General features: G+C 38.2%; 1 protein-coding gene across 9 annotated transcripts in view; it reads left to right on the top strand.

The window, feature by feature from the left end:
- The window catches only part of LOC126347783 (luciferin 4-monooxygenase), a 227067-nt gene that overhangs the window by 126682 nt on the left and 74769 nt on the right, over positions 1–25616 (top strand). For all 9 annotated transcript variants that reach the window (XR_007565168.1, XR_007565169.1, XR_007565170.1 and 6 more), the window contains one exon: positions 7569–7776. Coding sequence is in view for 6 of the 9 variants with exons in the window: in XM_050002304.1 (XP_049858261.1) it covers positions 7569–7776 (208 nt within the window). In the remaining 3 variants the exon portion in view is untranslated. The remainder of the gene's footprint in view (positions 1–7568; positions 7777–25616) is intronic.

Below are 25616 nucleotides of genomic sequence, written 5' to 3'. Positions count from 1 at the left end.
AATCATAAAGAATTATTTTGATTGGCTATTTGGATCAAACTTAATTCTTTGTGTTTCTTTTTGTTTTTTCTATGTCCATAATTCAAAAATTACAAGTTCTCATTTTGGGTTAGCAATACAATAAAAAAATTGCCACAAATTAACATCTAATGACAGTCTTAGTACTAGGTTGTTATAATTAAAGCACAGCTGCTAACAGAGGTCCAATGTATGTTGTATTTGTATTTCTTTATTGGTCCTGTAAATCGTGTTTAGGTACATATTTTGCACAAACGATGTAGGACAAGTCAGGTTGGTACAGTATATAGATCATCATACACATTGTTATTTTGAAAGGACAAATAATTAAAAACTATTCAATAGATGTTGAATATTGATGACAAATTTAATAAAATAAAATAAAATGATAGGCTTATTAAGAATATTTGAGCAATTACACTACACTTTTCTGGTACTCTAAAAACTCGGAAACAGAATAGAAGCAGTGGTCAAGCAAGTACTCTTTCAGTTTCACTTTAAACTTTTGTAAATCTTGCGTATGTTTCAAATATACTCCTCTCTTACAAATGTTTCTACTTACTTGCGTATGTTTCAAATATACTCCTCTCTTACAAATGTTTGTACTTACTGTATTGACATGCAAGTAATGTTCCTGTCTAGCATCATGAGGGTGGTAATCACAGCTATACTTGAAGATGTTTCTATCTTTAAAAATACTTCCGATTGTGAAATTTAATCATGTTGTTGTTGTTGTCTTCAGTCCTGAGACTGGTTTGATGCAGCTCTCCATGCTACTCTATCCTGTGCAAGCTGCTTCATCTCCCAGTACCTACTGCAACCTACATCCTTCTGAATCTGCTTAGTGTACTCATCTCTCAGTCTCCCTCTACGATTTTTACCCTCCACGCTGCCCTCCAATGCTAAATTTGTGATCCCTTGATGCCTCAAAACATGTCCTACCAACCGATCCCTTCTTCTAGTCAAGTTGTGCCACAAACTTCTCTTCTCCCCAATCCTATTCAATACCTCCTCATTAGTTACGTGATCTATCATCATATGGAAGCAAAACTTGGTAGCTATGTTAATGCTTTAATGTGGAATCAATTTATGCTGGAAAAACATTACATTCCATTTTGACCACCAGGTGCAAATCTGGCACCATGAATGCAAGAAGAATATATAGATATGTTGCCATATGTAATGGATTAGGAATGGGTTGTTGCCAGAAAAGGACAAAGAAGTAAGTAAGGCATAATGTAGATTTTATAATTAACCACTGCTTACACAATGTGTTCAGTACTATCACCAGAGACATTGATTGGTTACTGCATCCTTAAAGTGACATGATCAGCTGTTGCTGACAGCAGTTGTGGTGGAATCTTAGTAATGTTTTCCTGTGCACTGGCCTTTAGATCAGGTAGAAACTGAACTTGTCCTTGGTAAAATGAATTCTTTATAGACATTCCCAGAGCCAAAAGTCATATGGATTCAGATCAGGTGATCTCAGAGACCACACATCTCGAAAACCTCTGGAGATAACATGTTCGTGGAAGGTTGCATTAAGCAGATCATTCACAGGGTGAGCAACATGAGGTGTTGCCCCATTTTGCATGAAAACAATGTATTCCGCAACAGTTGTGCTCTTCCAAAGCAGGAACCATGTGCTGTAAAAAGAGGTCTTGACACAGGCAAATGTAATGGTTTACCTGACAGGTCCTCTGGGTATATTCTCTTCAAAGGTGAATGGACCAAGAATAAAGGTGCTTATGAATCCACACCATGCAGTCACATATGGTAAGTGCAGTGGTTCTTCATGCAGAAAAAATGGTTTAATAGCACCCCAAATTTGGTAGTTGTTTGTATTTCCTGCACTCTGTAGTGTAAAATGTACCTCGTCACTCTATAGATTATTGTGTGGCCACATATTATCAAGTATGATCCATGCCAGAAACTGAAGAGCAAATTCTGAATGTTACTGCATATCATTATGTTTCAGTTGGTGCACTGTCTGTATCTTGTATGGGTACCAGTGTGAAACTTACTGTAGTGTTGACCATGGGATGGACAATTCTTGTAAACTGCAGGAGCACTAGCACTACCGGGGCACCTGCTGTATGGTCAGTTACACCAATAGCAACCTCATCAATAACTTCCAATTCATTAGGATGCCTTCCTCTTGCAGGTTCCACTCAAAGCTTACTGGTGTTTTTGAATTTCATTATCACCTCCATTAAACAATTTAATGATATTGGGCCTCTCTTCAGATCTTTCAGTAGTTGATACTCACTCAGTGCAGTGCTGTAATTGCTGCTGTTCACATAAAACAGTTTCACTATCAGCACATGGCCTATCTTCTTGAAAGACACATTGCTCACTCATTTTCTGGCTTGTCAAATAACAGCATGAATGACACACTGTCATACAAACGGTGTGCAGCACCAGAGAGGCATGTGGTGTCCAAAATTGGAACTAATTTTTTTCCAGTATTAATTGGTTCTATATTAATGCAACTAATGTATCTATCAAGTTTTACTGCCATACAATAGTTAAAACACACACTGGACCTCTGTAAGTAGCTGCAGTTTAATAATAAATGCCCAGTATTTGTAATTTACAGATTTGTATCAATGACAGTGCTTTTCTTGTTAAAAATGTTCTTTAATAGATTACTTTTATTCGCTTACATCTTTCTTATTTATTTTTATATAATGTTAATTTGACTTTTTCTCCAACATAAACAAATATATCCATACAATTTCTTACTTTCCATATAGACACTGAGTCCCAGACAGGCACAACAAAAAGACTGCTGTTATTTTAAGCTTTCAGACAAAAGGCCTTCTTCCAAAAATAGAAAACACACACACACATTCATAAAAGCACAACTCTCTCTCTCTCTCTCTCTCTCTCTGTCACACACACACACACACACACACACACACACACACACACACAATGGAAGTAGTGTTGCTTGTAGAAGTGTGCAGCTATGTTGGGGTTATGGGATAGAGTTATTAGGTGCAGTCAGGATGTTGGGGGGGAGGGGGGGGGGGAATTGGAGGAGGGGGGGGGGGGAAAGTTGGAGGAAGGGGGGGGGGATGTGTGATGTGTGGAAGGGAGAGGGAAAGGAGAGAAGTAGAAAAGGGAAAAATGCCAAGTGGGTGTGCTGGCAGAATAGAAGACTATGTAGTATTGGAGGGTATAATGACCCATAGGTCTTTGTACATCCTATCTGAATATACTACCTACTCACTTATCAGTTGTTACTGCTGTAATGCTGTAGCTCATACAACAGGTGCACACCATTGGATAGTTATGGAGATACAATTAATTATGCCGCAAGTCATTGGGGTTTACTCTTTTGATGATTAATAGTAGTTGTAATGTTCAATATTTGGACTACCTTATCACTGTCTCATTTAATCGATGTTCTTTTCAGAGGTTCACTTCACGTGAAATATTCAGTTTTGAATTGTCTAGAACCAACTCACAAAATATAGACCCATTTAAAATTGTGCCATCACTGATGATACTCAGCAGTAATATCACAGCTGTTCTAATCTACAGCATCCAATGATATTAGTAATGTACCTTGTTTAAGCTTATCATTATTCACAAAAGTAGTCTCTGGATTGTTATTTCAGAACCCTCACTCAAATACTTCTTCACAGTTAAATTTATGTTTCTTCAGATCAAAATTCAAATATGCTTTGAAAAGTACCATTCATAACTCTTTCATCCACGTGTTGTGAAATAAAATCACCTCAAACTTAGTAGCATAACTTCATTAATTCAAAGATGTTACTATTTGGTATCAGTCCTTGTGAGATACATTTTAAATGTTATTTCAGCTTAGGCAACTTCTCTTGATGTGAAAAAACTTTCAGATAAGCAATGATTCATGAAGATGCCCTTAAGGTAGGATTAAAATCTTCAAAATACTTTTCCTCTCTTTTGAATCTTTGATAGACAACTTTTACACCCACTGATAATATCATCACATCTCAAGTATTAATGAAATGCATCAATTCCTTCCAACTAATTGTGGTCAAATCCAAACATGAATTGAATACATATTTAATTTTACTATTCAAATTGCAAGTATTTTCTTTTGTCATCATTACTGATGCAAGGGTGGGCAAATTGTTTCAGGATGTCCTTTCAGATAAATGGCAGTCAATTCAACTTACAACTCCAGTATGGCCCTGTGACAATGGCTGTCTCTTGACAGAAAGGCTGTTGCTTTTACCACTACCATGCCCCATGTTCATAACGTGAAACATAAGAAGTAATACACATTTTTAAAGTATCACATATTTATACAAAATATGACAAATATTTCCTTTTATTAATATCGAAACATATGGCTATTTGCTATCCATGTATCATGTGCTGGAGAAGTATTGATGATGTGGCCTACAAACTACTATATCATTGCAAATAGGAACAAGGAAGTAGGTACATAAGTAGAGGACATGATGAGAAGTAGTCGAAAATCTGGCTGAGAATGAGATCCTGTTGCTCCAATCCTTGGGGGGCGGGGGGGGGGGGGGGGGGGTTCTGAGTCATGGGATGAGTGCTCTTTTGCAGCTGGGCAGTGAGTACGTGGAAGGTGGTAGGTGACTGGAGTGACAAGACTCTGGACATCAGTTTCTGTACAAGGTTGGAATGTAATTCAGCATATGAAGGCCTCAGTGAGACCCTTGGTATATTTGGAGACGGACGGCTCATCACTAGAGATACTATGACCATGAGTGGCAGGGCTGTAAAGTGGTTGGTATGGCTGATATGGTTGGAGCTTGAGGTGGAGGTCAACATCAAGAAATGTGGCTTGTTGGTTTGAGGAGGACCAGGTGAAGTAAACGGGGGGGGGGGGGGGGGGGGGGGGGGTGTTCAGGTTTTTGAAGGATATGTGCATACAGTGTTCTCACCCTTGATCCAGATCATGAAGATGTCATAAATAAATCTGAATCAGGTGAGGGGTTTGGGATTCTGGGTGGTTAGGAAGGATTCCCCTACATGGCCTATGTAAAGTATGGTGTTACTTTGCTTTTGAAGGCATCACCCACTAACAAATCCATGTTACAGCAATGAGCACCCACATAGCACCATTCTATGCCAACCTATTCAAGGGTCAGCTAGAGGAATCTTTCCTAACCACCCAGAATACCAAAACCCTCATCTGGTTCATATTTATTGATGACATCTTCCCGTTTTGAGCCACGGATGAGGAAACTCTATCCACATCCTTCCAGAACCTCAACACCTTCTCCCTCATTTGTTTCACCTGGTTCCCCTCCGCCCAACCAGGCACCTTTCTCAATGTCAATCTCCACCTCAGAGGTAGCTTCATTAGCTCTCTTTCCATATCAAACACCAGAAATACCTTCTCTTTTATAGCCGCTACCAATTCCTTACCAAGAAGTTCCTTCCATACAGCCTAGTCACCAATGGTCATTGCATCTGTACTGACAAGCATTCCCTCTCCAAATATACCAAGGGTCTCACTGAGGCCTTCCCAGACTGAAATATCCTCCCAGCCTTGTATAGAAATAGACTTCCCATGCCTTGTCTCTACCTTTACTTCCCACCTACCACATGCCCACTCTCGAGCCACAAAGGAGTACTCGTTTCATGTCTCAGTACCACCCGTGTTAGGAACAGCAGAATCACATTCTCCACCAGGCTTTCGAGTATGTCTTGTCATACCCTGAAATGAGGAATATTCTACCCACTATCCTTCCGACACCTCCCACAGTGGTATTCCACTGCCCACCAAACACATGCATTGTCCTTGTCCATTCCTACTCAACCTCTGCTCTCAACCTCTTGCCTCATCACCCATATTCCTACAATAGGCCTAGATGTGAGACACACATATACATCCTCCCACCAACGACACTAGTGTGGTCACAGGCATCAGCTATCATCTCAAAAGCCACCATGTGATCTACAAATTAAGCTGCAACCACTGTGCTGCTTCTTATTTCAACATGACAGGTAACAAATTGTTTGTCCACATGAATGGCCACCAACAAACTGTGGCTGAGAGACAGCTGGACCACCCAGTTGGTGAACTTGCCCAACATGATGTGCTTCCCCTTAATGACTGCTTCACAGCCTGTGCCATCTGGATCCTCCCCACCAATACCAGCTTTTCTGAGGTGCATAGGTGGGAACTGTCTCTGCAACATATCCTACATTCCAGTAACTTCCCTGGCCTCAACCTCTGCTAATCCATGTCCTCTACCTATCTGTTCCCTTCTGTGCTTCCACTCAGCATTATACCACTTTCTATTCCGCCAATGCACGCACTAGCTGTTTTCCTCTTCTCTACTTCTCTCCTTCTCCATTCCCTCTCACACCTCCCCTCTTTTCTGGCCCCTAAACCTCCCAAATGCACTGAACCGCCCTATCCTGTCATCACCCTGTCACTGTATGCCCCCACAAGCAACACTACACTGTTCCTCACCCCTACCTTTCGATTTCTCCCAATTCCCACTACACGCCTCCTCCTTCCCTCCTCATCCACACAGACTGCTGCTTTTGACAGGCACAGATGCAGTCCAGTCACAGTAGTCGGAGACAGTGGTCATAATTGCATGAGTTTTTCTTATTTGAATGTGTGTGTGGTTTTCTATTTTGGTAGGAGACCTTTTGGATGAAAGCTTAAATGTATTTCAGTCTTTTCACTGTACCTGTCTGCGACTCGACATCTCCTGTATACAGTAAGTAGCAATCTGTTGTTGCATAATATTGTTCTTATTCCACCCTGGACTTCAGTATGAAGAAAATTCTCTGGGAGATTCATTATACAGATCATATCCATGACACACTTCAATTAAACTTTAAAAATAGAAGCATTTTATACAAACAGGCACAATTTATACATCTACTACCAAAACTTATACCGGGACTAAACTGTATTAGATCAACAGAACTACACTTATCTCAGCATGTTCCCACCGAAATGAATGTCATTATACTAATAGCTGTCTGCCAATTCTAATGCTATACACAGCTAAACTAGGCATTTACATCACAAAGTAGTGCTTCTGAGAAAACACAGAAAGATGTATATCTTCAGTCAGCTACTTCTCTCCTATTAAAAGTACTGTGTACTATTAATGCTCACAAAATCAGCACACACTGAGTTATGGGTAATATTTTTATAAAAAAATGAAGTGTTTACTTCCTTGATAAGCATCACATATGTATATTCATTACATCACTTCTTAAATGCCATGTTCAGTGATCACATTCCCATAAGCTTCATGTGAGCGATATCAGTCCCTACACAAATCACAGTAACAAAAACTGAACAAAAATAAATATTTTATTTTAGGCTGTGTATTGGCATTAAGTTAATTGAAAATAAAATAAAAAATTAAAATTGCAGCAGAATATTTGCATTTTAGTGTTGTTTGGAATCTTTTCTGCAGAAATTATTGTTTAACTACAGTGATAAGTGTGGAGAAACAGAAAAGCATTATGGATTTTTGTTGCTGCAACACACTTCTATAAATCCTATTGAACCTTGTAAATGCTTTTTATTCATCTGTTTGCAGGTGAATGCTGTGACTGGAGAAACGAGAACTTTTTCAGAGATTTTGAAAAGAAGCTTGAGCCTGGCAGACAGTCTACGAACAATAGGCATTAAGTCTGGAGATGCACTTACCATATTAAGTGAAAACTCTCTTGATTTTTGCTTACCAGTTCTGGCAGCTCTATACATGGGTGTTGCATGTGCACCCCTAAATCCCACATATACTGAAAGTAAGCAAAAATTAACAGTTGCATTTCTTGGTATCATATTTACTATTTCAACTACAATGTGACATACAAATATTTGTGTACAAAGCTAATTCATCTGTCTCAAGATGTCTTGTGTGTGTGTGTGTGTGTGTGTGTCTGTGTGTGTTTAGACAAGTTCTTCATGGTGCTCTGAGACAGTGCTCTGAGTGAACAGATATGTGACACAATCATGCCTGAGAACAAAATTCTTCCAGTCTTGGTGCAGTATTCTGTCAGCAGTGTGACACCATTTATTGTATTGTACTGTCATACACAAAATTACAAGGCTCAAACTGCAGTGATCACAGTCTGGTTGATGGCAGCAAACACAAGTCCTTTCTGAGTAAGTTCGAAGCCCAATTGGATAACCAGTACATAAATAGTCCAACCATAAAATATACAACTGAAGAAACAGAATGCACCTAAGTTTTTTGAAAAAGAATTATCCAGTGTATACTTGAGAGCAGCATTTTGAGTGCTGAGAGATACACATCTGATCATACTGTGACATCAGAGGGACAGAGAGCACCATTCACTTAACTGTCTTCTGAAGGAAACTTCTCCTAGCTGCATCAGTGTCCAAGTCCATTCATGAGATATTAAAAAAAAAGTTCAAAAAGAAATTGGATGATAATTATTACAACTTTTCTATCCCCTTTCTTACAATGATGTTTAACGGTGATATGTTTTAATTTATCTGAAAATATTTCCTGTTCTTGTAAGGCATTGATACATTGAAACATATCACTAATTATGTGAAATAACTCTTCACATTTCAGTTTGAAAGTCCATCAACATCATGCGAGCTTTTATTTCTGAGAATTTTTATATTTTGCTTAAATTCAGAAAATAATGCTTGTGCTGGTTATAGGTACTTAAAATTTTTGGAATGATTGTTTCAATATTGAATTTTACTTCTTCAGGTGCACAATTTGACTCTAATTTATTTACTAAATATATCAGATGATCATTAAAAATGCTTATAGCTGTAACTTATAAGTGACACTGCACTCATTTAGTTGAAACAAATACTATCTTATGCTCTTGTCTGTTTGCTTGTATGACTGTTGTTTTATAATACAAATCTACATCTATACCCTGCAAACCAGTGTGTGTATCATGGTGGGTGCTTTCCATTATGCTATGTATCAGGATTTCTTCTCATACCATTCATATACAGAGTGCAAGAAGAATGATTTCTTAAATGCTTATGGGCACACCTTAATATATGTACACTTGTTTTTGCCCATGCAGGAGCAATATGCAGGAGGTTCTAATAGATGTGTCACTTAATGCCAGCTCTTGAAACATTTTATGTAGGCTTTTGTGGGATAGATGGCATGTACCTACAACAGTCTGCCAGTTCAGGTTTTCCAGCATTTTTATGCTCTTCCATGGGTCAAAACAAACCTGTGACCATTTGTGTTACCCTTCTTTGTATATAATCAGTATTCCATGTTGAAGCAGGAGATGTCAGACACAATGAAAGAACTTAAACCAAAATCCTTGTGTAGTGTTGGCAAAGAAACTAGATTTTCTCATACAGAAATATGCTCCTTTAATAGTAAAGCCTATTGCAGGCATCTGCAATTGCTCAAGGACAGAAAGAATCTTTCCAGAAAAGGTAAAAACACTGGAGGTGAAGTCTCTTTTCAAGAAAGGATCTACAGCTAACACATAAAACTATAGATTCAATGTAACTGCTGTCTGTTTTTTTTTTTAAAAGTAACTAAAAAGTTTTTTCACATTGAGCTTGTGGTGTCTATAGAAAAAACAATTATTTTTCAAACATGTGGAGTCTATAGAAAAACGAATTTGTTTTCAAGAAACCAGTATGGCTTCTGCAAATGTAAATCAACTCAATCTACTAGTTCTGCCTGTGTAAGCTAATTGATTAACAAAACTAGAACATGTAGTGGGAATATTCCTTGACATTACAATAGCTTTCAATTTTATAGATTCCATCTTTTTGACAAGACTGGAAGGTTTCATAGCTATGCAACTGAGGTACCAATGGATGAACTTGGCTCTGTGGAACAGAAAATGAATAGTTAAACTTACACACCAAGATGAAAGCAGTATAATCCTCTACTAAGTACAAGTAATTGATATAATTAAAGCAACCTCTAAATTAGGATACTCCACATCTGAAGATGGTTATGGCCTGCCGAACTTTGTAATTAAAAAAATTGTAGATCTCATATCATATCCTCTTCGTATACTGATAAACTGGATGCTCTCTAGTTGACACATTCCAGAATGTCTCAAAAATACAATTGTCATACAATTTTACAAAAAGGGTGACAAGTCCTGTATCAATAATTACTGACCAATTTCACTTGTGCCTATTCTCTCAAAAATAATAGAATATTGCATACTACAGAAAATTTGCATACACCTGTCAGACAATAATATATTAAATTTTCTCAGTATGGATTTAGGTCAAACTTATCAACAGTCAAAGCAGTTGAAAACCTTATCTATTTTGTACTAAGCTCATTCGAATCAGAATTATCTGCTGAAGCCATTCAAACAGATTTGAGTAAGACGTTTGACTCAGTTAACCACAAATTATTATGAGATAAACTGTTTTACTATGGAATCAAACACTTGGAACTCTCACTAATTGAATCATACCTCAACAATAGAAAACAAATTGTAAAGCATAATGGCCAGAGGTCACAGACTCTAAGTATAAAACGAGGTGTTCCTCAGGCCTCAGTGCTTGGCCCTCTACTATTTATATTATTTGTAAATTATTTTCCGAGTTACTTACCCTGTAGATCTATCGTCTATGCTGATGACACAATATTAGCTAATTCCACAAAGGATATAAACAAATTGAAACAGGAAAATGAAGAATCTCTCAAAAATATCTAATATCAGGTTTAAAGCTAATGAGTTGCCTATGAACCATGAAAAGACTGTCAAGATAATCTTCAGTCTATCAAAAAGCAACACTGATTTATCATCTGCTAAATGTGGGACACTCATGCAGATTATGTATGTCGAAAGTTATCATGAGTTATCTACCTACGAGCCAATCTACACACATGTTACACAAGATTCATAACTTCATTCATACTCTGCATTCTTTCAGTGCCATCTACAATATAGCATTCTTTTATGAGGGAACTCCCCCGTAGCCAAAAAAATTTTCACTTGGCTGAAAAAAGCAATTAGACGTCTTTATGGCATTCTGCGGATCGGAGCGTGGAATATCAGATCCCTTAATCGGGCAGGTAGGTTAGAAAATTTAAAAAGGGAAATGGATAGGTTAAAGTTAGATATAGTGGGAATTAGTGAAGTTTGGTGGCAGGAGCAACAAGATTTTTGGTCAGGCGAATACAGGATTATAAATACAAAATCAAAGAGGGGTAAGACAGGAGTAGGTTTAATAATGAACAAAAAAAATAGGAATGAGGGGAAGCTACTACAAACACCATAGTGAATGCATTATTGTGGCCAACATAGACACGAAGCCCACACCTACTACAGTAGTACAAGTTTATATGCCAACTAGCTCTGCAGATGACGAAGAAATTGAAGAAATATATGATGAAATCAAATAAATTATTCAGATAGTGAAGAGAGTCAAAAATTTAGTAGTCATGGGGGACTGGAATTCAGTAGTAGGAAAAGGAAGAGAAGGAAACGTAGTAGGCGAATATCGATTGGGGCTAAGAAATGAAAGAGGAAGCCGTCTGGTAGAATTTTGCACAGAGCACAACTTAATCATAGCTAACACTTGGTTCAAGAATCATAAAAGAAGACTGTATACATGGAAGAAGCCTGGAGATACTGATAGGTTTCAGATAAATTATATAATGGTAAGACAGAGGTTTAGGAACCAGGTTTTAAATTGTAAGACATTTCCAGGGGCAGATGTGGTCTCTGACCACAATCTATTGGTTATGAACTGTAGATTAAAACTGAAGAAACTGCAAAAAGGTGGGAATTTAAGGAGATGGGACCTGGATAAAATGAAAGAACCAGAGGTTGTACGGAGTTTCAGGGAGAGCATAAGGGAGCAATTGACAGGAATGGGGGAAAGAAATACAGTAGAAGAAGAATGGGTAGCTTTGAGGGATGAAGTAGTGAAGGCAGCAGAGGATCAAGTAGGTAAAAAGACGAGGGCTAGTAGAAATCCTTGGGCAATTAGAAGAAATATTGAATTTAATTGATGAAAGGAGAAAATATAAAAATGCAGTAAATGAAGCAGGCAAACAGGAATACATACGTCTCAAAAATGAGATCGACGGGAAGTGCAAAATGGCTAAGCAGGCATGGCTAGAGGACAAATGTAAGGATGTAGAGGCTTATCTCACTGGGTGTATGATAGATACTGCCTACAGGAAAATTAAAGAGACTTTTGGAGATAAGAGAACCACTTGTATGAATATCAACAGCTCAGATGGAAACCGAGTTCTAAGCAAAGAAGGGAAAGTAGAAAGGTGGAAGGAGTAAATAGAGGGTCTATACAAGGGCGATGTACTTGACAACAATATTATGGAAATGGGAGAGGATGTAGATGAAGATGAAATGGGAGATATGATACTGCATGAATAGTTTGACAGAGCACTGAAAGACCTGAGTCGAAACAAGGCCCCAGGAGTAGACAACATTCCATTAGAACTACTGACAGTCTTGGGAGAGCCAGCCCTGACGAAAATCTACCATCTGGTGAGCAAGATGTATGAAACAGGCGAAATACCCTCAGACTTCAAGAAGAATGTAATAATTCCAATCCCAAAGAAAGCAGGTGTTGACAATTGTGAAAATTAACGAACAATCAGTTTAATAAGCCACAGCTGTAAAATACTAATGTGAATTCTTTACAGATGAATGAAAAAGCTGGTAGAAGCCAACCAGCCTCGGGGAAGATCAGTTTGGATTCCATAGAAATACTGGAACATGTGAGGCAATACTGACACTACAACTTATCTTAGAATCTAGATTAAGGAAAGGCAAACCTTCGTTTCTAGCATTTGTAGACGTAGAGAAAGCTTTTGACAATGTTGACTGGAATACTCTCTTTCTAATTCTGAAGATGGCAGGGGTAAAATACAGGGAGTGAAAGGCTACTTACAATTTGTACAGAAACCAGATGAGAGTTATAAGAGTTGAGGCGCATGAAAGGGAAACAGTGGTTGGGAAGGGAGTGAGACAGGGTTTTTAGCCTCTCCCTGATGTTTTTCAATCTGTACATTGAGCAAGCAGTGAAGGAAACAAAAGAAAAATTTGGAGTAGGTATTAAAATCCATGGAGAAGAAATAAAAAAAATTTGAGGTTTGCGGATGACATCGTAATTCTGTCAGAGACAGCAAAGGACTTGGATGAGCAGTTGAACAGAATGGATAGTGTCTTGAAAGTAGGATATAAGATGATGATCAACAAAAGCAAAATGATGATAATGGAATGTAGTCGAATTAAGTCAGGTGATACTGAGGGAATTAGGTTAGGAAATGAGACACTTAAATTTGTAAAGGAGTTTTGCTATTTGGGGAGCAAAATAACTTATGATGGTCGAAGTAGATAGGACATAAAATGTAGACTGGAAATGGCAAGGAAAGTGTTTCTGAATAAGAGAAATTTGTTAACATCGAGTATAGATTTAAGTGTCAGGAAGTCATTTCTGAATGTATTTGTATGTAGAATAGCCATGTACGGAAGTGAAACATGGACGACAAATAGTTTGGACAAGAAGAGAATAGAAGCTTTCAAAATTTAGTATTGGAGGTCAGTGTGGAGGGTAAAAATCATAGAGGGGGACCAAGAGATGAATACACTAAGCAGATTCAGAAGGATGTAGGTTGCAGTAGGTACTGGGAGATGAAGAAGCTTGCACAGGATAGAATAGCGTGGAGAGCTGCATCAAACCAGTCTCAGGACTGAAGACCACAACAACAACATGGAATCATTGACAACAAGACCTCATGTAGACTTTATTTTAAAGACTTAAAAATTCTCACAGTCCCATCTCTTTACATATATTGTTGCCTGTTAAACATAAAAGAATACTTAAACCACTACACTATAAGGAAACCTGTTCATCAATACAATACTCAACAAACAAATATGATTTGATATACCCACAACCAGGCTTAAGAAAACCCAGTCTAGCTATGAATACATAGGCATAAAATTATGCATCACTTTATCCATACAGGCTCAACTGGTTTCACTGGATATTTTCAAAACTAAAACCAAAGTGTGGATTAAGGATAATGCTTTCTATAGTATAGAAGAATTTCGGAGTTGTAAAGTGACCTAATTTATTGATAAATGAAGGCTTACTGTTATGTATAGATATGGGTGTAGAGGCAACTATAAGCTAATAAGGTACAACACTGCTATATTTTTTACCATGTAATATTTTGTTATAGAAACATAATACACAAATAGCAATAATTCTTCTGACGACATCGATTGCATGTCAATGCTAATAAATTAAGGCTTACTGTTATGTATAGATATGGGTGTAGAGGCAGTTATAAGCTAATAGGATACAACACTGCCATATTTTTACCATGTAATATTTTGTTATATAAAACGTAATGTACAAATAGCTATAATACTTCTGACAACATTGATTGCATGTTAATACTGAAAGATGGGTAAAAAATTAATAAATAAATTAAATAAATATTCTCGTGAACAAAATCTAATATATGGTATCCCACAAGGCAAGGTCATAAAGTCTTTCTTCTGTCTATAAATGATTTAGACCTACTCAGCTTCTACCATAAATATATTGAACTTGCAAATTACACCAGTGCACTGGCCAGTGGAAGAGCTATAAAGATTTCCAGAATGAAGCTCAGAAGTACACCTCACATATTGAAAATTAGTTATCACAACTGTAAACATGCCATATCTATCAGAAACCTAGTTCTTTGGGACATAGACATCCATTGGATATTTTGGTACTAAAATTCATCTGAATTATAAATCATGAGCATTCTGTTACGTACTTGAATTAAAAAGGTACAATAACTAAGTTGTATTTAAATCAAACAGGCACATGAGATGGTTACTATATAGGCACATGGACACAGCTCTTAACTTTCTCTTGTTTACCTGTATGTACATGTGAGTATCCCCCTGGCCAACTCCTCCCTCTCTCCATCATCCCTCTGCCTCCAACTAAATAATTTCCAATTTACTTTCATTAAATTTGAAATGAAACACTGAATGGGGGGGGGGGGGGGGAGCAAACTTACACAATGCACAGGCAAGCTGCAAAACCAGCCAGATACACCAAACCAGCACATATTCTTCTCCAGCCCAATTACAGACTTCTCATGTCCTAGCAGAGGCAAGGCCACCTGTAAAAGCAGTTTCTTCACAGAATTTTATGTGGGCAGGATCACCAACCAGCTGTCCAACCAAATAAATGGCCACAGCTAAACTATGGCCAGAAGAAGAATTTATCACCTAGGAGTGGAACATGCTGCTGAGCACAATGTGTTCAGTTTCAATTTGTGCTTCATAATCTGTGCCATTTAGATCCTTTCCCCTGTACCAGCTTCTCTAAATTAAATAAATGGGAGTTGTCCTAGCAACACATCCCTCAGTCCCGTTGTCCTCCTGGCCCATGTCTCTACTAGACCCCTGCCCACACCTGCCTCGACCCCTGCCCCAGGACCCTAACTTCACTCATCTTGCATCCACACTCTCTTCCCCATTGTCTCCTCCTTCCTCTGCTCTGTCACCACCTAACAAACCACTGTTCAGTATCATGATCATGTTGTACTGCATGAACACACAGACACTGGTGTCTGTGTCATTTGTAGGGAAATTCACCTGCCAGCAAAAGCTGCTCTAGAGAAAGAAGGGGGATTGTAAGAGTCTTTGAATCTGAAACATCAAAAATCTTCTGAAAACCTTTGCTAACAAACTTACTCCCCTAATTCCAGAAAAGTAAGAAGGAAACCTGACCTAAAATGACTCGTGCATATCAGAGATGCTGCACATCAGGCATAGAAACTATGCTCCAGGCCTGAAAATCATGTTGCTTACAAGCAGAAGCCAAACAAAGTCAGTCAAGTTGTGAGAATTCTGAAACTCAGGCATGCCCATACATTATCTGACTATAGAAATAGACCAACTGTAACTATAGAAAAACATTTGTGGTCTTGGCATAGGCAAAGTTAAAGTGCCACCTGAGCCCATCGTCCCACCTGAAGAACTAAACTGCTATTTCACATTATCTAGAACCACAATTCAACCACAAATGAAACAGACTTATTGATTACTTCGTGAGGGTTAACAACTGTAGCCATGAAATATTCTATCTAAAGCACATTATTTGCATTACCACAAAAAAGCCATCATGCATATCAGACCAGCATCTACTGCTCATGATGGCATCATAGTCCAAATGATGGAACTTATTGGCCCACTACAGCCCACTATACCATGTCTTCAACTCCATAAACACAAGTGTTTTCCCTGAGGCCTGGAAACAGGGGTTAAGCCACTACCTAAAAAAGGATGTTGCCGTGGCACCCCCTGATTATCTACCAATTTCGATTCTTCCTGCACTGTCCAAGGCCTTAAAAAATACAGTCCATGTCCAGCTAACAAACTACTTAACTAAAAACAACCTACTAGATGAATACCAGTTACATTTCTGTAAACATCCCAACATGACATCCATCTAAATAAAGGTAACATATAACCTGAAACTTGCCACGGATACACAGGAGGCAATGATCATGTGCTTCTAAGGCTTCACCAAAGCCATTGACACTGTTTACTTTAACATTTTACTTGCTAACTTAGTAGCTTCAATTTCTCACATAGTGCAGTGCTATGGTTTTACTCATGCCTGATGTCTCACCAGCAACGCATCATTTCCGGCACCATAAACACACAATGGACGTAGATAGTATCAGGTATCCCTCAAGGTTCAGTTTTAGGTCCTATACCCTCTTCATTGTATATAAATGATGTGTCATCACATTTGTCCTACTACAAATATCACATGTATGCTGATGACCTCCTGTTGTATTTAAGTGCAAAACCTGTAAACTTGAAGAAGGCTATTGAGACTCTCAGTACCAAACTGTGTGCACTATCAAAATGGGTGCAGGGTAGAGGGTTAAAGCTCACCCCATCCAAATTCCAAGTGGTGGTGGTTAGTAATTCTAGGTTCATTGGCCCGAAATATTGGGATTCCCTACCATCATTAGCTCTAAATGGGGACGATATCAGCTTTTCACCATCAGCAAAGAATCCCATAGTAATAATATGTGAAAATCTAAATGGGACTAAGCACATAACTGCAGTGTGCAAGAAGGTATCAGCATCTCTCCATGCCCTACAAAAATATAAAAAGGTTTTCCCTCTTGATGTGAGCAGAAATTTTACAGATACTTATACTTTCAATTATTGTTATCCTGCAAAACCATTCTCAGGAAAGCTCACAGTGTTTGGCTATGAATGCCTGTGTCCATTATGTGATGTGTGACTTTTTGATCATATTTCACAAACATATGCACAGCTATCTTGGCTGTGTGCACACAAGCACAGAGATTTACATACCCTCTGTCTTCTCTACTGCATTGTCAGTATACGCTATCCCTCATATATCTACTCAACCTTAGGGCTCTTGTCTGAAGAACATGGCAGGAACACATGCTCTCACCAGAGCAAAATTGTTTCTATCCCACTACATCATTCACCCATTTTCTCTAAGTCCTTCTTGGTAGCAGGACCCCAGTTCTGGTAACCTTCTGTATTACATTAGAGAGCTGAATAACATCAACAGCTTCACAAGACAGTTAATGACATATTTACTAATGCAACAATAAGGATTACCAGTGTCACTGTGCACACTTGTTATTCTTGTACATCCTTCTTCCCATCCAGGTCTTCATTTTTCCTCACTATTCTTAGCTGGTGCAGTCTCCTTAACCTTCCTTTCTCCAGAAGTCACTGTATCAGAAAACATCCATCCTGTCACTTATAAATTTTTAGTATATATACCGCTATTTTTATTGTTATTATTGTCATTACTACTACTACTACTACTACTACTACTATTAGTTGCAGCAGCTGCAATTCAAGTACTGCCAGCATTAACTTTATTAGTTCATAGTCAGTATAATTTACTCACATTGCCACTTCAGTCACTGAAATTATTTTAATACTATTTGTTATGTTAAAAACGTTATTTATCAGGAAACTATGATTAAAAACAAAAGGTACCATATGTGTGAAATCTGGTCTGATGTAAGAGTGGACCTGATAGACATGATCAGGTTAAATAAATAAATAAAAATATACATTCTTCCATTGCATTGTTTGTATATTCTAGCAGTAGTGTTGTTAATTAGGAAAAGTTTAAATGGAAGGAGCCAACTTGATTTTACAAATGACACTGCAGGCCTTAGACATTCAGTAGACCATACAGTATAATGACAACATGAAGCTGTGCAAAAGATGAAAGGTTGAATAATACATTACAACAAAGTATAAAGTCAGAAGTGGGTTTAATAAAATTTCAAGTACCAGATAAAACTTATTCTACAAAAATGCTTCTACCTGGTGTGAAGGGAACTCTTGAGATCTAATTATCATCTCGAAAAAATCGAGCTGTGACTGTGAAAGTTTGTGATAATGTCTGTCCTTCCCTGTACATTTGCTCTGCAATATGACACATTTTTCCCAATGGTGAATGTCTTAATGGAGACCTTGTTGCATTTTGATTGCAAGGGGAATGTTCTACATGAACAACCACCTTATGAGCAGTCTGGCAATGCTTGCTATACAACAGTTTCTTCTTGTGAGGAAAGAGGAAGAAGTCATTGGTGGCCATGTCAGAAAAATACATTTGAGAGTGGGGGAAGGAGTGGCGGGGAAAGAACAAGGCAAAATGTGATGATGCATAGAAGCAACATGTGTGGCTGTGTCCTCTGCAGCATGTGTGACCATGTCCTGTGGACAATGAAGTGGCAGGTTTTTATGGAGGAAAAACACCCCTTTGGACAGCTTCCCACAACATTTTATCTTGACAACCTTCCTTGCTCTTGTAAGAAAATTCAGTAGTATACTTCTATATGATAGTTTGCACCATACCATGACAGTTGCACAAGACACTCAGCTACATATTACCGGTGATGGTTGGGTCTTTTCCTTTTTCAGCAATGGTGCATCCACATGTTTCCACTGCTTGGTCTACTACTTTGTTTATAGTAATAAACAGAGACACATTCATGATGATAAGCAGCTAAGGAAGTTTTCTGGATTGGCCTGACACAGCTGAAACATTTCTACAGCTACTTTGGTTCAGTGAGCTTTTTGAATGGGAGTTAGCAGTTGTAGTATAAAGCAGTTGGTGATTTTTGTCATAAATATAATGACACCATCAACAGACTTCTCTGTAAATAGGCACATTTCCCAAATCTTCAGAAACATCTAAAGTCATTTGTGTGTACAGTCATGTTATAAAGCATGACGAATAATTTGAGGCTGATCAGTACTTCCTCTAGTATAGTTAAATGTGTAAATATGAAGACAATCTGAAATCATTCATAAATAATAATACATTATCTAGATCACAGCATAATTTCGGAAGGACAAATTCTACATAGACGGGAATATGTGAATGTTTCAAACCAAATGAACCATCTGCTTCAAGTAGTAATGAACCAATGATAAGAAATTCAGAAAAACAATTCTTAAGCATGTGGATGCGAGATAACCTAAAATGGGTTAACATGTTGAGTACTGGTATTTATTTGGTGATTCACTCACCTTTAAGCATTTACATGACACTCATTTCTCATGAGAGTAAAGTTAATGGTAAGCTTAGAAGAGAGTGTCATGTCTTCATAGCTCTGAAAACTTGCACCAAAATGGTTGTAGTAGTGGTAGCTGCTGTTATACACTAGTGGCCATTAAAATTGGTACACCAAGAAGAAATGCAGATGATAAACGGGTATTCATCGGACAAATAAATTATACTAGAACTGACATGTGGTTACATTTTCACGCAATTTGGGTGCATAGATCCTGAGAAATCAGTACCCAGAACAACCACCTCTGGCCGTAATAACGCCCTTGATACGCCTGGGCATTGAGTCAAACAGAGCTTGCATGGCGTGTACAGGTACAGCTGCCCATGCAGCTTCAACACGATACCACAGTTCATCAAGAGTAGTGACTGGCGTATTGTGACGAGCCAATTGCTTGGCCACCATTGACCAGATGTTTTCAATTGGTGAGAGATCTGGAGAATGTGCTGGCCAGGGCAGCAGTCGAACATTTTCTGTATCCAGAAAGGCCTGTACAGAACCTGCAACATGCGGTTGTGCATTATCCTGCTGAAATGTAGGGTTTCACAGGGATCGAATGTAGGGTAGAGCCACAGGTGGTGACACATCTGAAATGTAATGTTCACTGTTCAAAGTACCATCAATGCGAAAAAGAGGTGACCGAGACGTGTAACCAATGACACCCCATACCACCACACTGGGTGATACGCCAGTATGGCGATGACGAATACACGCTTCCAATGTGCGTTCACTGTGATGTCACCAATCGTGGATGTGACCATCATGATGCTGTAAACAGAACCTGGATTCATCTGAAAAAATGGCATTTTCCCATTCGTGCACACCGGTTCGTCATTGAGTACACCATCGCAGACGCTCCTGTCTGTTATGCAGCATCTAAGGTAACTGCAGCCATGGTGTCTGAGCTGATAGACCATGCTGCTGCAAATGTCATCAAACTGTTCATGCAGATGGTTGTTGTCTTGCAAACATCCCCATCTGTTGACTCTGGGATCGAGACGTGGCAGCATGATCCATTACAGCCATGTGGATAAGATGCCTGTCATCTCGACTGCTAGTGATACGAGGCTGTTGGGATCCAGCACAGCATTCCGTATTACCCTCCTGAACCCACCGTTTCCATATTCTGCTAACAGTCATTGGATCTCAACCAACACGAGCAGCAATGTCGCGATACGATAAACCGCAATCGCGATAGGCTACAATCTGACCTTTATCAAAGTCGGAAATGTGATGGTACGCATTTCTCCTCCTTACACGAGGCATCACAACAACGTTTTAATCAGGCAACACCGGTCAATTGCTGTTTGTGTATGAGAAATAGGTTGGAAACTTTCTTCATTTCGGCACGTTGCATGTGTCGCCACCGGCACCAACCTTGTGTGAATGCTCTGAAAAGCTAATCATTTGCATATCACAGCATCTTCTCCCTGTCGTTTAAATTTCTCATCTGTAGCACGTCATCTTCGTGGTGTAGCAATTTTAATGGCCAGTAGTGTAGTAGTGGTATTTTTATTCATCTATAGATCACTTTTACAAGGATATTGGACATGGAAACCACTATAAATGCCCACCATGGGTAAGTTCACTTCCATCTAAATTATGGTGTAACATTGTGCAAAACTCTTGCTGGTTAATTGTAAATAAAATCAGAAACAATGTAACAAAAACTAAAATTAATAATGTAGAATGAACTGTGAATAATAATGTCATTTCTGATCCCCTTATAGTTAGCAGTATTTTGAATAACTACTTTATAGATACTGTTGAAAATTATGTTTGCATGAAACAAGATCCTCAGCATACATTTGACTCCACTAATGAACAGAACTGCAGTAATTTACCTATAGTTTACACAGACAACATTCTGCACTTATTGATAGCCTCAGAAAAAAAAATCAGCAGGATTAGATGAAATTTCTCCATATCTATTGAAGAAATGGAAACATGAACTAGTGAAACCATTAGTCCATTCAGTGCTTAATTTCTAAAATCTTAGGTGCTGGAATCCACCTCTTCAATCATACAAGCAGTGTAATGATCACACCTTTGGATGGTAAATTAGAGTTACATCACAAATAATACACATACTCTATTTTAAATCTCTGGGGCTGACTTTTCCAGTGAGTTCCAAAATATTAAAATTCCCTGGGAGGTGCCAGAATGCTGTTCCAGCATTTTCTGGCCAAAATTAAGCTCTGAGTACATCTAATAAATGGTCTTCTTCAATATGGTGTATTCCCTGACAAGTTAAAACTGGCTGTAGTCAAACCGCCGACCACGGTGGTCTCGCATGGATGTGTGTGATGTCTTTAGGTTAGTTAGGTGTAAGTAGTTCTAAGTTCTAGGGGACTAATCACCACAGCAGTTGAGTCCCATAGTGCTCAGAGCCATTTGAACCATTTTTGTAGTCAAAGCAGTGATCAACATGGGACATTCGACTGACGTATCCATTAGGGCAGTGCTGCGAAACGTGGCCTTAATGGGCTATGGCAGCAGACGACCGACACGAGTGCCTTTGCTAACAGCACGAAATCGCCTGCACCACAGCAGTTGAGTCCCATAGTGCTCAGAGCCATTTGAACCATTTTTGTAGTCAAACCCTTACACAAAAATGGGGAAATAAGGCATGTTCAAAACTACAGATACATTCTCCTAATCTCCACACTGGGCAAAATAATTGAAAAAAATAGTGTTAAAAGAAATCCTGGAACATTACAGTAGTGTTGACATATTAAGTGATTTCCAACGTAGTATCAGAAGGGGTCAGAGTACCATGTCAGCAGCAGTCCATTGTGTATTGGAAAAAGAAAGAAAGAAAGAAAGAAAAGAAAAGTGTCAAACAGCAAGAGAATTCCTGGACCTCTCAAAAGCTTGCAACAGAGTACATTGTGTCACATTCTTATCAAAACTTATGATGGGTGGCATCTCTGTAAGACATTTACAATTGCTCAAAAAATATTTAAAAGGTAGACAGCAGCGTACAAAAATTATATGTGATAATGAAGGGAATACTGGAGAGAAGAGGAAGAAGACTGAGAAAAGTATATTTTGGTGTTACCCTGGAGTTCCATTTTTGGTTAGTTTGTACTCATGTGTCATGTAAATGATTTCAGAACCCCTGTAGATAATAAGCAGGTATGTCAATGACACATCTGGTGTCTGCTGTGGAGACAGTGAGCCCAGCCTAACTGAAGAGAGTCAAGACATTACTGGAAAGCAGGTGCTCATTTTGAAAGAGACAACTTATAAGTAAACATAGAAAAAAACATATATTAAACTATGTGGTTCAGTTAGACAAAATATTGTGATTTGTAAGATTTTGTCAGGAACCTGTTCAGAATGTAAATGTTTGGGTTTGTGCCTAGATGAGCGAATTTTATGGAAGCAGCAAGTTGACCAAGCCTGCAAAGAAAATAATGCCCAATCTATGTGCATTAAGGAGATTATCACCATAACTTAATTCTTAAATCCTAAGGACTATTTTGGATTGTGTATCCTTTCTTGTCTTTCCTTATGGAATAGTACTGTGGGGTGGGATGTGCAACACTAGTATGAAAAGGATTTGCATACTGCAAAAGAGAGCCTTGAGGATCATAGCAAAAGTAAAACAAGAAACATCTTGCAGAAGCTTATTTGCTGGATACAATATTCTCACAGTTTATGCCATTCATATACTAGAAAGCATTATGCTAGTGAAAGAACACACTAAGATCATACCGTATATAGAAACATGGAAATTCACAACCATGATACAAGGCACAAAAATACTGTCACATGGTTAACAGAAGGTTAACAGCAAAAAGTCTGTATGTCAAAGGATCTATTTTTCATAATTCCTTACCAAATGAATTTAAGATGTTGAAAGAAGATACTTTCAAAAAGCAATTCAAGCAGTAGCTTAACCAAAATTGCCAGTATGACTTGGATTTAATTGAATTATAATGTAAGAAACAATTCTGTCACAGAAATAAGTATAGTACTGTAACTGTACCATATTGTAAATCTGTGCAGTAAGTAGTAGTTCTGGCCAACTTTCCCAAAATCTACTTCTTTTCCTCCTCCCCTCTTCCTTCCACATCAACTCTTCTGCCAGAAGAAAGAGCCACTGGCTCTGAAAGCTTCCCAATTACAACCGTTTTTTATGTGTATGTTCTGCCACCACTTGGTGAGTAGATTTTTTATATACTCAATTAAATTATTTTGTCAATAATTGATTATTTTTGCTGTTATTAAAATGTAATTTGTAACTGTAAAAAAAATTATAATTTGTTGACAGTGCCAATGCATGTAGAATTAGATGTTATGAGCATAAAATAACTTGAAATAATTTCAGAATGCAGGAGAAGGTTTTAGAACCAAAAAAGTAAAATAAGAGAAGACGAAAATCCAGACAAAAATTTTGTTAAATTGTTTGCAATATCCACATCATATAATTGTGGTTCTTGCAAAACCATAAAAAAAAAATTGTCAGAGGAAATCCTGAGATGATTTTCTTGGATTATTCCATATTCTTATGCAATTGTGAGGATTTTACTTAGTACAAAAATTATTGTTATCACTCAGTTGTATAATATCCTTTCTTTATTTATAATAACTCTTTGTAACATACAGATCAAAGTCAGACTCAGTGATTACATGGTTCTTTGCCTGTGGCCTCAAGACTGATAAAACTTCACAAAGATTGCCTGCTGCAATTGCAACCACAATCACTTTTATAATTTGTTGACAATCAAAAAAGTTTACGTCATTGTTGAGGCTTACAATATAATTAAATTTTCATAATCCAAATGATTTCACCACAAGATTTACGTTTAAATTTACTTGAAATTTTAAATTTTTGTCAGCATTTTACTTTTTGAGAAATTACTAGACTTTTCGCTGTTTATATTACTTTGGGTTTTGATATTTGCCTATTAGAATTAGAACATTAATTAATATGAACATTCTTGCAATAATTGTAACTGTTTCATAATTAATGTCTTTTATGAAAATTACATGAATAATGGAACATTAACCCCACTCATCTCACCACAACCCTCCCCCCACCCCCTCACACACACACACACACACACACACTCACACACACACACACACACACACACACACACACACACACACACACACACACACACACACACACACGTGTGTGTGTGTGTGTGTGTGTGTGTGTGTGTGTGTGTGTGTGAGTGTGTGTGTGTGTGTGTGTGTGTGTGTGTGTGTGTGAGGGGGTGGGGGGAGGGTTGTGGTGAGATGAGTGGGGTTAATGTTGCATTATTCATGTAATTTTCATAAAAGACAAAAGATTCCAAGACTTACCAAGCGGGAAAGCGCCGGTAGATAGGCACAGTGAATAAAACATATATATGTCTGCTTGTGTCTGTGTATGTATGGATGGATATGTGTGTGTGTGTGTGTGTGTGTGTGTGCGCGAGTATTTACCTATCCTTTTTTCCCCCTAAGGTAAGTCTTTCCGCTCCCGGGATTGGAATGACTCCTTACCCTCTCCCTTAAAACCCACATCCTTTCATCTTTCCTTTTCCTTCCCTCTTTCCTGACGAAGCAGCCGCTGGTTGCGAAAGCTCAAATTCTGTGTGTGTGTTTGTGTGTTTTATTCATTGTGCCTATCTACCGGCGCTTTCCCGCTTGGTAAGTCTTTGAATCTTTGTTTTTTAATATATTTTTCCCATGTGGAAGTTTCTTTCTATATATGTATGTATGGATATGTGTGTGTGTGTGTGTGTGTGCAAGTATATACCTATCCTTTTTTCCCCCTAAGGCAAGTCTTTCCGCTCCCGGGAATGGAATGACTCCTTAGCCTCTCCCTTAAAACCCACATCCTTTCATTTTTCCTTTTCCTTCCCTCTTCCCGATGAAGCAACTGCCGATTGTGAAAGCTCATAATTTTGTGTGTGTGTTTGTGTTTTATTTTACTGTGCCTGTCTACCGGCGCTTTCCCGCTTGGTAAGTCTTGGATTCTTTGTTTTTAATATAACACTCAAACACACACACAAAATT

The sequence above is a fragment of the Schistocerca gregaria genome, chromosome 1, assembly GCF_023897955.1.
Source record: "Schistocerca gregaria isolate iqSchGreg1 chromosome 1, iqSchGreg1.2, whole genome shotgun sequence".
Taxonomy (NCBI): domain Eukaryota; kingdom Metazoa; phylum Arthropoda; class Insecta; order Orthoptera; family Acrididae; genus Schistocerca; species Schistocerca gregaria.
The sequence above is the reverse complement of the archived record's forward strand: the minus strand, read 5'-3'. Positions and strand labels throughout refer to the sequence as shown.